General features: G+C 30.9%; 1 protein-coding gene and 1 non-coding gene across 2 annotated transcripts in view; both read left to right on the forward strand.

Moving 5' to 3' along the window:
* The window catches only part of LOC113382702 (venom protease-like), a 28,282-nt gene that overhangs the window by 2,418 nt on the left and 6,763 nt on the right, over positions 1–19,101 (forward strand). The window contains 3 exon segments of the mRNA XM_026620929.1: positions 13,913–14,082; positions 16,610–16,748; positions 18,187–18,319. Of these exon segments, the coding sequence (XP_026476714.1) occupies positions 13,913–14,082; positions 16,610–16,748; positions 18,187–18,319 (442 nt within the window).
* LOC113383949 lies at positions 14,666–14,879 on the forward strand. The gene has a single exon (XR_003367901.1). It is a non-coding gene; the product is annotated as a small nucleolar RNA U3 (small nucleolar RNA).

Genomic DNA, 19,101 nt, shown 5'->3' on the forward strand with positions numbered 1-19,101 from the left:
GGGTTTTTGAGCAAACGTCGATGAAAGGTCTAATTTTTTGCAATCTTTGGACAAATTTTTAAAATTAAACAACATGTCGTAGACCGTAATATTTAAGTATGATCTATAAGACTATGGTATTTAGCATAAAAAAAATCATAAAAAACGTCGAAATTTTTTTTAACAATTCATTACAAGAAAACCCGGCTTATATTTACCAAAAACTAGGTCGATTTCCAACCAATATCTTTCGAACGGTTTTTAAATTTTCAAAATCGATTCAGAATTGTAGTCTAAAACATGGATAAAAAATTATTCACTTTTCTCCTATTTACAAAGCAACGGCTTGGCTGATCGTACCGCAAAACTGACAAACGCTAGTCGTCATCGAAATACATCGAATGGCTTTAAAATTTTTCAAATCATTTCAGCCGTTTTTGAGAAAACGTCGATTTACGGGAAAATATCTGTTCACACACACATATAAACACACATACTATCTCCAAATTTGATTTTATTCGATTCAGAATGACTTGAAACGTCGAGAAAACATATAATTAGCAAATCGGATTTTTTTATGAAAATTATATATTAGCTGTCGTAGTCCAATAATTTTTGTCGTCACATTTCTAAGCTCATAAAATCTTTGGTCTTTGCTGACAAAAAACTCATCTCGATGTGTTTTTGCCTTATCATTTAAGGTGAATATTTCACCATCTTAAAGTATTATAGTGATCAGAATAAATAATAATCCTATAAAGCAATATCTGGAGCATATGGTGCATATATACAAGCTATAGAAGATTTTGGCGAGTGACCAACCATTTTTATGAGAGATCTCATGTTGTCATAGCGAAACATTACACTTTGTCTGTTAATTTTTTTTTGCAACAGCTTTAGCTGTAGCCTTTACTTTTGATGTGCTGCATTTAGTTTTTCTAGCTGATGCTAGTAGACTTTTGAAATAATCGTGATAGTGTTATCCGGTAAAAGCTCAAAGCTCAAAGCAGAAACGATTTTTTTAAGTTCCACCAAACAGACAACATCACTTTTTTGGTGAAAATGGTTTCTGGAAGTGGTTTGGGCTAGTTTATCTTTTTCGCATGACCTATATTGCATTTGATGTTATTTCATACGAGTAATTTTTTGTCACGAGTGGTGATGCCCTTCAAAAGCGGATTATTTGCAGATAAGAATTCAATGAACCATTCTCTATAAACTAACCATTTTTCATAAACATCGGTCATTTTCTTGCTGGCTTGAATTGCAATTTTCTCCTTCTATCAATTGATCATTAAAACAATGAGATATATGGGCAACCACCAAAGGACCAAGAAATAAATAGTTTTTTTCAGACACAAACCTTTCTATATAAGTCCCCAAAACATAAAATTTTTTATTTCTACCTGTAAACAAATCGAATTAATTTCCCAAACATTGTATAATTTATAGATACGTTTAACAAAAAAATACGTATAAAATGATATCAATTACTATATATTTTAAAACGCAAATTATCATGTCACAATGTCTTCTTAAAATTTATAAAAATATTTACAACCTCGTTGTGTTAATGACCTATTTTGCATATATCATAATTACAAAAAAAATATTGTGACATTACATATTGAACCTTGCTATAAAATTTTCATGAGTGTCGATGATTTTTATTATCGCACAAAATAATTTATTATAGTGTAAAGAGTTTTATTTTGCTATAACCGACCTTTTAGTACGATAACAAAAGATAATCTATGGACAACGCCAACAGACCATTACAAATCTGTAATTATTAGTAATTATTAGTAATTAATTACATTCAGAGCGTAAATACCTGGTAAAAGGTATATGTGTGAAATATTATCCTTCGTCTGTGCAATTAAGAATTTTGTTAAAATACTGGAATAGTTTTACGTAAATCCAACGAACATATTTCACATTGTCATTATCTGTAACTCAGTTTTTAAGAGAACGGAGCGTCCGATTTTAATAATTAAAAAAACATTTTATTTTTTTTTGATAAGATGAAAAACTGATTAATTTTTTGGGAAGGCAAGTCCAGCAGTAATGTACTCTCAAAAAAAAAGTTATTTGGCGGACAAAAATGTTAATTGGACATATGTACCTTAAATTATCAGATATTTTATAGAGATTTAATAATGAAGGAAGATCCAGCAATTTGCCTTAAGATACCATGCCATGCACCTCACTAGTTATATTTTGAGATTCACCGATTATATTTCTTTCTAAATGCTGTATATATTCCTCTATCTAATCAGTAAAATTATCTCAACCAATGCTCATTGTTTTACAATGAATCCTACAACCCCGGTTTTGGGCTAAAATGACAAAAATTACCTCAAATCATTCAGTTTTAGTTTTATTTTAAAAAATATGAAGTAAGTGTAATACATTGCTCCTTTAACATATCCTACATGTGCCCACAACTTATAAATGATGCACTTTACCTAACCTACGTTATATTCACCATAAGCCAAAAAATACCACTCTTCTGATTCAGTTTCTGAATTTGAGTATTATCTTTTTCCTTCTATTTCTTTCCTATTATTGTTGAGTCAAGTTTTGTTGAGTCATTTTATTTCCTATTTTTTCTTCACCTTCTGTAAAACATCTTTTTCAGGAAAATCCATCAATACTGTAAATATTGTATTTATAATAGATTTTCTTGGTACTGCATTCGCCCACTAAGACTAAAGTAGTCTAATCTTCGATGCCAAATAAGTTTTTTTATAGATTGGAGCAACTAGGAGTTGGTTTGTTCATAATTTCAATCAAAAACGGCTGCACCAATTTAAGTTAAAAAACCATTTGATGTGGTCTTTGCGTATCTATTATCTAGGATATAATTTAACCTTTGAAGCTGCGGACTGTATAAAACAATGATTTGTTGGTATAATTTATGTCTTTGTTGCAAGTTCTTATTACACTAATGATTTGTCATTAAGTTCTATTTGAAAAAGATATTTGTTTCACTTCTAAAACTAAAGTCAACAGTAAATATAAGTGCGATCCAAATCCACTACCCTCTCTACTAGGTAGCAATCATCCGGTGTAAAAGCTCAATGTCATGAAGATTGCCGCCTTCATGGCCAATATAATAGAATGTACGTATATATAATAATATAATATAAATAAAACGTCAAAGAGATGCAATTCGAGACAATCGGGCAAACTGTTTTCTTTTTACAAAAAACAGAAACCAAAAAAAAATTGTCTACGTTTTTGTAAAACATTGTGAACCGAAATTAGAGCTGGTTGACAATTTCCAAAATTAGACTTTTGGAAATTAGACATAATGTATAATATCCAAAATATTTGTTAGAATTAACATGTAGGTGCATGCAGTGTTAGAAGTATCGAGGCAAAGTATCGATACCAAGTACTGAAAAAAGAATCGAGGCAAAGTATCGATTCCAAAAAAGTATCGTGGCAAAAGTATCGATACTACTCAGTATCGAATATTGAGTACTTTTCACCAAAATCAAACATAAGTGCAAGAGAGATCTAAAACTCTCTACAGATCGAATTACAATATTATGATAAATTCTATTGCCTGGATTTGATGCTGTTAAATCAGCATCATTTTCAATATTTTGAGAAGTCTTAAACAATAATTTTTCGATACTAATTTCAAACTCAATTTACATAGAAAAGAAAACTGCTCATTGATTAAAAAATAGTATCGTTTTGTGACGAAAGTATTCATTTATGAATTTAGTATCGGCTAATTTATATCAAGAAGAAAAATACTCAATAATTATAAAATAGTATCGTTTTGTGACGAAAGTATTCATTTATAATGATAGTGTCGGCTAATTTATATAAAAAAAACTCATTAATTAAAAAATAGTATCGTTTTGTGACGAAAGTATTCATTTATAATAATAGTGTCGGCTAATTTATATAAAAAAATATTCATTAATTAAAAAATAGTATCGTTTTGTGACGAAAGTTTTCATTTATAACAATAGTGTCGGCTAATTTATATCAAAAGGAAAAGTACTCATTAATGAAAAAAAAGTATCATATTATAAAAAATAGTATTATATTATTTTATGAAGTTGCAAAAGTATCATTGTTTCGAATTAAATTATGATTCACCAGAAATATTTGACGATTAAAAATATTTACCTATCTACGAAAGTGACGACTTTCAATAGAAGTATTCAATGATTTCATTGAACGACTTTAATTTAGAATTGAAAATATAACTTTAATAGAAATACTTAATGAATATAAATTAGTACTTATTTTCAACAAAAGTATCAAATTTTGAATATAGAAACGAAAATATAATAATTTTAATAGAAATACTCAATGAATATGAATCAGTTTTTATTTTTTTATAAAAAAGTAGCGACTCTTAAATAAAATTACGCTATATTGTTTTGAAATAGTTATTTTTATTCAAATTAATTACAAAAACTATACAATTATAATCAGAATTTTTTAACACCGCGCATAATATATAATGCAGGCTTACAAAACTAATAAATATTGAGAATAGACAGAGAAACAAAATAAAATTTAACATTACCATAATTACTTCTATTATCATTAAATACGCAATATAAAAATTAAATTTAACTAGCTGTAAGTGGAATTCTGTCTTGAGGCATTTATGGCATCGTGCCTTAAGGCAAATTGCTGGAACTTCCCGTACCGAAATGTTCGAGGAATACTGAATGTTTTCAAATAGATTATTATAAATATTGTAACATTGTCTAATATTTATGAGAATTATATAAACTGAATTGCAGAGTTGAAAATATTTGTAAAGTATATTAGAACTATAGCCAGAATTAAAAATAAAATCTGAAATATTTTTGATAAAACTAAAAAAAAAAAAAAAAAAAAAAAAAAAAAAAATTGAACAAAATTTTTTTTTCCAAAATCAATTATTTTGTTAAGACAAGCAGAAAGTTCTTTGAATCATTTAAATCGGACGCTTAGTTCTCTCAAAAACTGCCATTTTTTACATATTTAGCTCCATATCTTCGAAATGGCTGGGCCTGCCTTTGCCAAAAACTAATAAGCACTTCTCCCAATCATTACTAATTGAATGCTTTTTAGATCATTCAAATCAGATACTCCGTTCTCTCAAAAATTCGATTTCTATTTTCTGCACTCTTTGCTCCGTATCTCCGAAACGGCTGGACCTGCCTTTGCCAAAAACTAATCAGCTCTTTTCCCTATCAATAGGAATCGAATGTTTTTTGAACCATTCAAATCGGTTGATCCGTGCGCCCTAAAACGTGACTGGAAATTTGTATCCATACATACATACACACACACACACACACACACACACACACACACACACACATCCATTTTTTCTGAGGTATGCCAAAACGTTCAAAAACCTTCAAAACGTCGAGAAATGTTAAAATTTTCAATTCCGATTTTCGGCCCATTACAATAACTTACCCTACGGGAAGTTAATAATATTGTAGGGTATGGTATCTTTCGAAGCATTCAACCTATATAAACTAGGCTTCATAAAATGCAATCGAACTTTTGGTGGGGTCAAAAAATATAGCCGATACTTTTTGAGTAGAATCGGCGCAAAGTATCGATACCGCCAAAAGAATCGGCCTGAAGTATCGATTCGAAAAGTACTCAGTATCGAAGTCAAAGTATCGATACTTACTCAGTATCGATACTATCGTTCTAACACTAGGTGCATGCACATAATTGAATAAATAGAAATAATACAATTGCTCAAAGTAAAATTGGATCTTTGTGCCCCACCCTACTATATATATATATATATATATATATATATATATATATATACATAAATAAAAGATGTAAGATGTGTTAGTCTCTGTTTGTGAGTGCGTATAATATATTGTAAAATTTAATGACGCTAATATGGGGAATAACCATCTGATATTAGTACTTCTTCATAAATACCTGCACAGCAAATTACAAATGTTATGGGAACTGCCAATATTTAATTTGATGATTTTCAATTCTTCTGACCGAGCGATGCGTAACCAATTCTCGCGAATGCCTTCTAATAGACTCGATTAATAATTATTTGAACTTCCGCGCGGTAATTAGATGCCGGGAAAAATATTTAATACTTTTTTATAAAACGATATGACGCATTTCATTTAATAAAAAAATTAAACATATGTTTTAAACAATATGTGTCGCATTCCGATTAACTTTACACCCTCAAACTTTTATATTTTTGTTAGTTATTTTTTAGAAAACGTTTTTAGAAAAAAAAAACTTGAAAGAAGATGTTTTCATTATTTTGAAATATTTTGGAAATTCTGAATTTTTTTTCAAAGCAACAGTACTGCTTTAACTGTATACGAAATATCGAAACGCGTAAGCGCCACGTCGCCGTCTAACTGATGAACATTGGTACGGAATCCATGGAAATGTAAACAAAATTTATATTTGTTAAAATCTCTTTAAAATACATGATAATTTGATGTGCATATGTCTAATGATCAGTTTTGGCCGCCAAATGGCATTTTTGTTTTACTTTTTTCACTATATCCCCGAAACAGCTAAACCTGCCTTCATGAAAATTTAATCAGATCTTCATCTTGTCAATACAAGTTTTTTGAAATACTAAAATTGGACGCTCCGTTCTCCTAAAAACTGAGTTTCCGTTTGTGGCACTTTTTGGCCCGTATCTTCGAAACGGCTAGACCTGCCTATGCCAAAAACTAATCAGCACGTCTTCTTATCAACAGCAATCAAATGTTTTTTGAATAACTGAAATCGGTTGAACCGTGTTCCCGGAATGCTGTTTCGGAGATACAGAGCTAGAATATGTCAGTTTCTGAGAGAACTAAGCATCCGATTTGAATGATTCAAAAAACTTTCTGTTTGTTTTGCCAAACGATTGGTTTTAAAAAAAGATTTTATTTTATTTCAAAGTCTAATTATTTTTAGTTTCTAAAAATTTTTTTTTTTTGAGTATCGAAAATTTTAATTTTAATTTTAATTCTAGCTAAAGTTCTAAAGCTCACTTATATTCTTTAAATAATTAATTTTGACTTATCAATTCAGTTTATATCGTTCTTATAAATATTAGACAATGTCATTCATTTCAAACCCGATTGATTAGGTTTTGTTTAATTGCTTTTCTGGAAACATATATAATTATCGTCGTCCAATTCATAAGTTCTTATATTTTATCTATAAAATAAGAATAATGAAAGTTACAGTATTTATAATAATCTATTTGAAAACATTTAATATTTATCCAATATTTTATTACGATACGGTAAGTTCCAGCAATTTAACTTAAGCACGATGCCATATACCACTAGTTGTAATATTTTGTTGTTAAATTAAAATTGAAATCTGATAGTAGACATGTATTGTGATTTAATTCACATACCTCGATAATAAACGCGATCAAACCATTTCGTGTTCGTAATTGGATCTAATTAAAATCATAACAATGGTTTTAATGGATACATGGGAGAAATTTTCGTTGAAATCTTAATATTTCTTGGTATTGATTAAAAATTTAAAGTAGAATGTGTAATTTTTATTTACGTAATGCCTACCTTTATGTTTGGAAACAAGTATTGTTCCAACATACAACATATAATTAAAACATACTAATTATAAATAAATAGCACTTCTTATTCATGAAACAAATGACAATAAATGTTAAATATATACTGAAAAAAAAGATTTTGATTATTTTATGTAGGTTAGAGCGGGGCTTGAAGGTCCGTAGGTATAAAGGACCATGCGCCGCCGTTATCGCAAAAACAAGTAAAGTTAGGAAATATTTGAAAGTAGAGGTCCAATGATGAATAACCAGCCAAAACAAAAATATTTTCTGTCGTAGTTAGTTTTTTTGGTTGTGAGCACTGTTGTTTAGTTTTCCAGACCTTAATATAATTTTTAAGTATATGTTATTTTATTGCTTTATCAGATTGTTATTCTATGGTTTTATCCGTATTGTTATTTTTAAATTAAACAGTTGTTATATGACCTCTATAAATGCTTACATGTGGGTGGGGTAAAAAAGACCAACTAAATATCTTTTCAAATGTGTAAATAATGAAACATAGTAAATAAAAAAGTGAATTAATTTAATAAAGCAATTTTACAAGAGAGAAATTAAATTAATAATTATTTCAAATCTGCTGATAAATAATTCTGACTAAATACTAGATCAGGATTATATGAGATGTGATCTCTTAAAAAATGAGCTTCTGAAATTTATATTTTGCATTTAATAATGTAGCAATCCATGGTAGCAATTATTTTATAAAAGCTCGTCAAAATTGAAAAAGGATCTGTTTGATCCCTGGCTGTCCCTTTTTACCCCGTCGATATGGGATAAAAATGACAAATTTTTGAAAAAATATTAAAAAATTACATCTCTATAATCAGTTGAATCAGGTTGAAGCTATAACCATTTTTCTGTCTTAATATCTTTCAATAGGGTAGGGCCGGGCCCAAAGGTCCAATTTAGCTTTGAGCAATCATATTGTAAAAATCAAATACATAAGAAATACAAATTTTACATATCAAACAAGCAACTATCTGACTAAATTCAGTAAAACTCCAGCTAATTCTACATTGTAAAAATCTGTTTTTTGCTGTTTTTTAAAAAACTGTCATCTGATCCTTTTTACCCCACAGGCGGGATAAAATGGCGGTCAGGGATAAACAGGTACAATGTTTAATTTTTAATTTTAATGGGTATTAAATAAGGAAGTAATTGCTACATTATTCAACCAATGCAAAATATAAATTTCACGGGTACATTTTTTACAGAGATATCAGTGTATATAACCTCAATCTGGTACTTTGTCAGCAATATTCATCAGCAGAGTTAAAATAACTATTCATTTATTTCATCTCTTGTAAAATTGCTTTTTTACCTCAATATAATTTTTCATTATTATTTTACCTTTGCCAGAGTAAAGGTTCTGTCGGTTCTTTTTACCCCACCTACGTTTAAGCTTTTATCCACAACCTAGAAAAAACTGTTAAATCTAACTTAAAATTAACAATACGTTTTATAAAACAATTAAATAACGTATAACGAAAATTATATGAAGATCTTGTAAACTAAACAACAGTGCTCACAACCAAAAAAAGTTACAACAAAAGAAAACACTTCTATGATGGATTTTCAAACATTGCCATTGACCACGATGGTCAGAATCAAGGTCGCTGAATACAACTTTTTTCCTCTAAGTTAAAATTTTTAACATTTTGAACATCTGTATTTAAAAAAAATTCTGAGATACAGGTGGTGGATCTTTTTACCTACAGACCTTTAAACCCCACTTTACGCTATCGCAACTTAATTTCAAAAATAAATTCGACCAAATCGAGTTTAGATAAACTTATCTGATGAGAATTTCTTTCCAAATTACGTTTGATCATTATATGTAGTTTGCATTTTTGGAAAACAAATCTCTAATAAGATATATAAATACTAGAGTAGCATTTTATTAAAAATAATATACACATTTTTTTGGCGACACAAATGGATAATGATAAACGATAATCCTCATCGACATATATCAAATGGCTTTTAAATTTCTGGAATCGGTTTAGGGGTTTTTGACCACGTCGATGAAAAGTCTAATTTTGACAAACGCTAAAAAAACGATACTAATTTTTGCAAACTTTAACGAATTTTTAAAATTAAACAACTTGTCGTAGGACCATAATATTTCAGTATCATCTATAAGACTATGGGATCTACCGTCAAAAAAAAAATCACAAAAATTGTCTTCAGAATTACGGGCTAATAAGTGGACGAAAAATTTTTCACTTTTCTGCTATTTATAAAGAAACGGCTTGGGAAAACTGATAAACGCTAATCCTCATCAAGGTGCATCGAATGGCTTTTACATTTTTGAAATCGGTCCAGCCGTTTTTGAGAAAACGTCGATTTACGACAAAAAATGTCTTCACATACACACACACACATACTTTTCCTAAATTTGGTCTCATTCTCCTTCAGAAAGTTAAAAATAAAACCTAAAAGTCAATAAAACAAAAGCTTAAAAAAGAGGAAAAAATGTACGAAATTCGAATATAAACTGGTTAAATCTTAAACTATTTTTAAAAAATAATAAAAAACGGAAACCTTTTTGTTAGAAACCATCAGCTCAAAGGCAATTATCAACTTTGTATATAGTAGTTGCGAACAACTGCATAAATCAAGGTTATTTGGCATGTGTTAATTATTTACTTCAATAGAATTTTATTTTTATTTATTATTCGAGACGTCAGTTATGATTCACATTAAGTAGATACGTATGTAAAATTATTTGAATAAAATTATTGTTTACGCAAAAATATTCTGGACATCTTGAACTACACGTATAAATTGTGTTAGAATAATAAAGCATATTGTGGAAAATTATAGGCAAATGTAAGGGATGTTTTTTAAATACTTCAATCTTTCCTTCTACAGATTAAAATTCATATTAGTGATGTTTTTATTTTTTCTCCTAACTTTCTGTACTTATATAAAGATGGGGTTTACAATAAGGCGGGTCATTAACCCATAAATCCCCGTCGCGAACAACCCTAATTTTGTGCAGTAGCGATATCAATTTTCACTTGGAAATATAAATATTAAATATGTTCCCAAGTAAAAATAGCCCACTCATTAGAAAAATTCTGATATTAAAATAATCAAATATGGATTGAACAACCGTTGGGTTAACTAAACTCCGAGTGATCTAAAAATACGACATAAGGAGAAATATCAGCCCAAAAGCTTATAGAACGTAAGGTTTCGATTGCTGTTAAAACATGAATATATTTATATATATATATATATATATATATATGTGTGTGTGTGTGTTCTGAAATATTTTTTTGAAAGATGTACTCATCGCGCTTTATAAGTATAATTAAACATATTTTGTTTAGGTACATATTACATAAAGTTGATAAAATGTGATACGAACGCAATTTCTAATTAGAATACGGATTTTATTTTCAGTTATGATCAATTTTCTGTGATTACTGTTAACCAAATACTTTTCAATGGCAAACTAATTAATAAAAAAAAGTTTTGAATGTTTAAAAAAATATATTGGATTATTAACCAAAATCAGTTAGTTTGAAATTATCATTTAAATATATAATAATTGTAACCTTTCGCAGCCTTGCTTTGCTTGATTCACCGAACGGAATCCATTTCTTTGTTTAATTCGACCCTGGTGAATAGTTATATTTGATACAAATTAATTTTTTGTGCAATGACCGCCACAACAAAAAAAAATTATATGAACTATTGTCCAGGCGACAACAATTGCAAATGACAATAATTGTAACGCTTTTATTGTCATAGTTTACCTATGGATGCTCTTAATGTACTGTAATCAGTCAACGGCCACTATATCTGTGGTCCAGATCTAATATACATATAAAGTATTATTTGCAGAGCAAAAATTATTATAAATATCAGTGCATTTAGTCTAAAATGATCAGTTTTCTATATTTCTGTGCAAAGTGAATAGTGATACACTATTATGAATTAGGAATTTTTCTAAATTGAACATTAATTGTTTATGAACCTCATTTAAATTACGAAATTTATCAATTAAATATTATATTTTTAAACAAAACTATAATAATAATTTAATTAAATTATTGAAATGTGTATATTAATTTAAATTATAAAAGTGAATTAAAGATAAACGTCAATAAGTGTTAATATTTATTCTACTCTGTGCTTTATATAAGCCTGATTATAAATGTAATAATGTTTAGTGAAAACCATTAAATAAACTTTTTTACAGACCCTTGTAGTTAATTAGTGGCCAAAAATATGCTAATTAAATTTCACATTTAAATACTTGAAAATTTATACAAATATTTAAATAAAGTTACTTATAAAGAATTATTAAATTTCAAGTGTTTGTTCACACTCACCCTTACCATGTTTTGGGCATATGATATTTGTATGAAACTGATGCTATGGCCAGCAATGTTGCAAATAGCACAAATGAAAGGACTATGTCGTCCTCAACAAATTGTAGTTGTTCCCGCTCCAACCATAATCATGCCAACTGTGCCTCCTCCAGAACCAACCGTTGCTCCGGAAACCACTACCATTGGCATCATAGATGCATCCACATTCCCAACAGTACCTCCTGGAACAGATTCCTGTGTGGATTGCGCCACAGAAACTACGGTACCTCCTGTTACTGAACCTCCTACGGAACCTCCAACAGATCCCGCAACACCACCAGTTATAGACGCATCATCATTTCCCACTGTTCCTCCAGGAACAGATGCATGCCCAGATTGCACCCCTTCTACCGAACCCGTTCCTACTGAACCACCAACTGAACCTCCAACTGAACCTCCCACTGAACCTCCCACTGAACCTCCTACTGAACCACCCACCGAACCTCCTACAGAAGCTCCTGCACCAACCGACCCTCCCGTTATAGATGCTTCATCGTTTCCAACGGTACCTCCTGGCACAGATGCTTGCCCAGATTGTAGTCCCTCGACAGAACCTATGCCAACGGAAGTAACCGATTTACCAACAGAACCGCCTTCCCCTTCACAGCCCCCAGTTATAAGCCCGTCTGCTTTTCCTACTGTACCACCAGGTCCTGACGCTTGTCCAGACTGTTCGCCATCTACCGAACCCGTTCCTGCGACTTCTCCGGATTCTATGGAACCCCCCATTATAAGTCCCTCGCCGTTTCCAACAGTGCCTCCGGGTACTGACAGTTGTCCAGACTGTGATACAACTGTTGCCCCCGAAACCGAAGCTCCACTTCCTGTACCTTCGCCAGAACCTCAGCCATCTCCACCCACTCTAACCGCTTCTTCTTTTCCTACTGTACCTCCTGGGGAAGACGCTTGTCAGGATTGCGCCGAAACTGGAAATGTAGACGAGAGAGCGCCTATGTTAAGAGCATATCAAACTACCAAAAAGCCCTACAAACCTGTTGTGTTTCCGGGAGAGGTGTCGGTGCACACAGGTAATGCAAAACGGAACAATGACCTAATTAAATTCTCATTAAAAACAGTTCTACGAAGCGGCGAATTGGAAAATGAAAAATCACTTGCTAAAAGATCATTGCTGCAAAATAGTAATCATCTAGTACAAAATTACATAAATCTTGGCTATCCTCGGCAGTATATATCCTCGGCATATAAATCAAAACTACCGAATGAAAACAAATTTAATCATGAGTATAACCATGAGAAAATTAGACAAAAAAATGATACAATAAAGAGCAATTCATCAGAAGCATTTAATGAACGCTGGAATTATGATAATAGTAAAAATTCTCAAATTACATTTCCACAGTACGCTAAATCATTTCCTTACATTCAACCGATAGATATCAAGCAAATAAAAAGACATATTTTAGACAGTATTGAGAATAAAAAAACAAAGATTTTAAACATTCTAAAAAGTAATTTCTCGGCCATCACTTTATAGTTTTTATGAGTATTATCATATATTATAATCAATCATTTACTGACATTTACATTTATCATCAATGACGAAGTTATATTATGTTTCAAAGTAATTAAGTCTCGAAATAATTTCTAAGTAAACTACTGACTACTTCAGTAATTTCTCTTGACCAACAATCTCATCTACCATTGTCTAGCAGCACCATTGACTAAATAGCTGATTTTTTTAAATTTTATCGCATATCACTTATAGATTAAATATATTATTTTGAAATTTGTTTTTTCCGCGCAAATAAAAAAGGTACAGATTTCCTATTCCCTTCCATGTTAATCCTTTAACCCATCGTTTTATAACAAAACCTAAAATCCTTGGCACTTCTCCTAAAACAAAATCCCGTTCCAAAGATCCATCTTCCTCAAATCCTCACAACAACTAAAAACAAAAACAAAACTAAGCAAAATCAACTGTGATACAAGAAGTTTGGTATGGTCTTCACAGGCGGAGATAGATCAACGCCTTGCTCGACTCCTGAACGTAGGCAGGGTGCGTGCGTCAACATCAGGCGTTGTGTTCCCTTGATCAGAGTTCTCCAGGCTGCAGCCAGGCAACCAGAAGCCGCCGTGTATTTGAGAAACAGCGTTTGCGGGTATGAGGGGTCCGACCCAAAGGTAAGGAACACTCGTTGATTTTAGATTTATTAACTTCCCGTGGGGCAGTTTATAGTAATCGCGAAAAAATCGGAAATGAAAATTTTTATATATTTATTATCGTTCTACGTTTAATACTACTATTGTCATTTAATTTATCATTTATTCGCTTATTTAATCTTTTTTATTTTTATTTTTAATTTTCCTTAGGGTAAGTAATAGTAATCGCAAAAAATCGAAAATGAAAATCGGCTCACATACACCTACATAATCAAATCGGATTTTTTCGCAAAAAGTTAAAAATCGTATTTTATGTGATATGTCATATTTAGTTTCATGTTTGATGTAACTACTATCTGTATTAGCCAGATAAAAATAAAATTTTCGAAAATATGACGAATACTGAATTAGAAAAAATCATATACATATTATGAAGTTCTATCATGTACTCATTTACGCCCAACGCCGCTTCTATAAGCAAAACTTGAAAATGGAATGTTAGATGTTAGATGTCACCGCATCGTATACCTGGGTCACGTTAACCTGTAATCGCCGCACAAACCTGAAAGGATTTTGCTTGTCTCGGTCGAAACGTCGTTTGGGCAAGATCATACTTCACAGGATCATTTCTGTAGTATGTCTTCACAATCTCTTCACTCAAACGTGGAGTTGATGCGACCTCGACGATGAGTCGTAGCATCGCACCCTGAGCGTGAGAAAGGTGATCGAACTTCATTGCGAGTTTGATCATCATCGATGACCGTTCGCCGAAATCCCCTCGTGGATTTTGGTCATGGGTGTGATGCTTTCTGAGAGGTCTCTCTTTAAACATGATATATATTATATTGATTGCATTCCAAAAACGCTGCCAAACATCTTTTCAATTTTTATGTTTCTTCTTCTTAAATAAAAATAGATAAGAAAAGAAGTACAGTTGGACAGCAAAAGTTTCAGCGAGATAAATAATGGACTGTCATTCTATTTTTAACCCTCCGTCGGTCGGCGTGGTCTAGCCAGACTTTTTTCGACTTCAATTAAAAAAAAAAAATACTTATAGTAATCCTATCGACTTGAAATTTCTTAACTTTTCCTAAAATTTCATTAGCTGTCGATCAATGAAAAAATCAGGACGAAAAAATGTACAGAAGGATAATTATAAGGATATTAACTTTTTTATACTTTGAACGGTCGGAAAGGTCTGTCTAGACCACCCATACATTTTGTATGAAATATACGCTTTTTGATATATGTAAACCAGTATTTTGTCTTTTTTCATGTTATTTTCTATTCAAACTGCGTTGTTTATATTCTTTGCTATGTGTTCTAACATGAATGTTAGTATTTTCATGACGAGAGTCCCTTGAAAACCTACCAAACTTATTGGTAATCGCAAACACTGAAAATCGGATGAGTAATGTACACATTCATTTCAAAGGCGTCGAAAAAGAATAAATATTGTTTTTCATTGATATAAAACAGAAAAATTAACAAAAAAGCAACGACTTTTTTATATTTCTTGATTTTTTCATATAATCGTTAATATATAAGACACCAAAAACTCATTTATCCCATATAAATACATGTAAAATGAATGGTGGTCCAGCCAGACCTTTCCGACCGTTCGAAGGTGAAAAAATATCCGACCGACGGAGTATTAAATTAGTTGTGATAGCCGAAACTTGATTGAACACCGTTTATAAGAGTACTCAGATCGTTATATTCATATTTATATTTTTACAAGATTGGTTATTATGGGTTTGATGCTTTCTGAGAAGAATGCTTTGCTGTAGGCATAGATAAACAAATATATGGCTGTAGGGTAAGTTATAGTAATCGCAAAAAAATCGAAAATGAATTTTTTATATATCTTTACGTTTCAGAGGTTTCTGAACATTTTGGCATAACTTAGAAAAAATTGATGCATGTGTGTGTGAATAAAAATTTTGTCGACGATCTTGGGAACACCGATCAACCGATTTGAATCAAACAAAAAAAATTCGATTCGTATTGATAAGAAGACGTGCGAAGGTTTTTGGCGAAGGCAGGTCTAGCCGTTCCGAAGATACGGGGCAATAACGGTAACTCACTTTTTAAAAGAACGGAGCTTCCAATTTTAATAATTCCAAAAATATTTTACTTGGATTGACAAGATAAAGGAATGATTAAATTAGCAGGTCTAGCGGTTATGAACTCTCAATAAAAATAAGTTAAAAAATTATTATTTGGCGATCAACAATGTTTATTGGACATATGGAAATCAAATTATTAGATATTTTATAGAAATTTTAATAATGTATACACATTTTGTGTAAATTTTTTTGGTTTCCGTACCAGGATTTTTAATTACGGATGGGAAGTTTGAGCAATTTGCCTCAAGACACGATGCCATGCACCCCACAGTTTATATTATTATCAAAAAACTTATAATCTAAAACAAAATTTTTGTCATTTACCAATACCTTTGTCAATACCTTTTATGAAATATGACTTTTTTTCTGATAACTAGTTGTAAATTTTATAAATAATTTTAATATTGTTATATATTTAGGTTTGCTGCGCTCTTGTTGCTACACCAACTACTAGCAAGCCAGTGCCAATAACAAAAGGTTTGTTAACTAAAGAAAATGGTTGTGGATTCAGTAATGCAACCCATCCGAAAGTGGTTGGTGGTACACCTGCTGAATTGAGTAAGTCAAAACTGATTTTGAATTTAAAATCCTTAGCACAAATTACAAATCATTCAATAAAATCATCAAATAAATTTTATGTACGAGAATGTTCGGCTTTTATCTAGTATCCAGTACATGACTTGACATTGGAAGGCAACCCAGTGGTTGCCCTATCTTAGTTGCGACATGACTATACTAATAGTATATTTAACTCATTTTTTACATAGATTATATTCGAGATCTGTAACCTTATAAATTTGATAGCATGCTGACTATTATAGAACTGAAATTCATATCAAATCCGGAATATTTTTGCAAAATTATTTAATAATGAAATTAATCTGTAATTATTAAATCTATCAGTGCTCTCTTCTTATTGAGAGGCTTAATTTTTGAATGTTTAAGATGATTTGGATAAATACTTTCTAGAGATGGGTAACTCATTCCGGAGTTATCATTCCGATACAACTCCTCCCTCGGAGTGAATCCGAGTGGAGTTGTCTCACAGGATTTGTCATATCCGACTTTCCAAAACTGGTACTAAATCTGTTAACATGTGTAGATATTTGCTTGAGATTTTTTTATTAATACAAAGATTTAGGTCGAAACAAGTGGTCTTTTTATCGTTTCCCAGCCTGTTTTAGGACTTTCCAGGTATACAATGTCTCAAAATAATGCTATTTTGTATTCTATATTCTGTATACGACAATGTTTGTCTGCAAACGAGCTCTTTCAATTGTATACAACCAGCTAAAAAATATTTAGTATTATAACTTTTACACAATCAAGATTTTATAATTGTGTAAATGATATAGTATGTTAATCAAACTAACTAATGTATAATTAATTCTCGAAAATAAAATAATAAAAGAATGTGAGGTTATTATTATTTTGTGAAAAATATTATACACAAAGATTTGTCCTTATTTTATATATAAGGTTCACTGCATTATTTTCATATAAAAATAAACATATTCAAAGAATTGATTTTGATTCCCAAATTTTTCGTCAATTTGTATATTGAAATTCATAAAATAGTAATTATTATAATAAAATGAACAGAAATGTTTGAATTATTTGCAAACTATTTTCAAAGTCTTAATTAATCCTTAGATATGTTAACAACACACTAGAGAACACATTTGTGCCAAGTATTATGTTACAAAGTTGTCGGAGTTGTGGAGTTGTGTTAAGTGGATATAACTCCTCTCTGAAGCGGAGTGAAATCCTAACCGATCCTTCGGATAAATAAGCCCATCTTTAATACCTTCTTTAATACCTTTAATAAAGCATACGAGAAGTTTGTTAATAAATATTGGAAAACAACTGTTTTGAAATGCTAAATAAAATTTTATCTTGTCTTGAGGAATATGAGTTGTTAATAGATTAAAGTCCTTAGAAAAAGAAAGAATATTACCAAATTTTGAAGTAAATTTTGATTTTATGTATGTTATAGATTCTTGGCCATGGTTAGCAGTTTTAGGCTACAGAAGAGGAGATGGTACTTACCGTTGGCTATGTGGAGGAACACTGGTTTCTGATAGGCACATTGTAACAGCAGCTCATTGCGTTTTTGGACGAGACGATCTGTGAGTTTAAATTATGAAAATTTAAATTTTATTAGTTAAATCAAGAAGCACATCAATGATGTTGAGGAGCATTAGTACATATTATATTTAAAGTTCTTAACACATGGCTATTTAGCTTGAATTACATTTAAATTTGAGTATCCTTAAAAAATAGATTTTGTACGCCTGGAATTCAGGCGAATTTGCAACATTTTTATATTACGAGCGGACGTAGGCTTTTTTATTACTATATTCAAATTGTTATTATATATAATAGTAATAGGAATGAAACTTTCCGTATCAGAACAACAAATTGAGGAAGAAGGATATACGAGGTCAAAATATTTATTTATTCGTCTACATTAATGTGGTCCCCTTCAAAGTAGTCCCCCCCAGATATAATACACTTATGCCAGCGTTTTTTCCAATTTTCGAAGCACCCTTGATATTCACTTTTTGATATGTCCTTGAGCACTCTCAGCGATTTTCTTCAATCGAGGAAAACCGCCGTCCTTTCATGGGTCTCTTCAACTTTGGGAATAGGAAAAAGTCACACAGAGCCATATCTGGTGAATCTTTGCACTTTGCAACACTTTATTTCATTTTTTTACGCAAAATTTAATACAAATTCTTTGACTTTTCAATTCTTCCATTGTAAAAATCGCCGAGCTCAGAAAAACACGTCGAACCTTAGCGACTACCACAGACAAAGTAAACAGTGAATATAGCTGAAAATTTCATCATACTTTAGGGGCATGTATACCAACACAATAAAAAAAATTTTGACAATCAGACACTCCAGA

Source organism: Ctenocephalides felis, unplaced genomic scaffold (assembly GCF_003426905.1).
Source record: "Ctenocephalides felis isolate EL2017-DRISC unplaced genomic scaffold, ASM342690v1 CF-g0.4_SCAFFOLD_03570, whole genome shotgun sequence".
Lineage (NCBI taxonomy): Eukaryota > Metazoa > Arthropoda > Insecta > Siphonaptera > Pulicidae > Ctenocephalides > Ctenocephalides felis.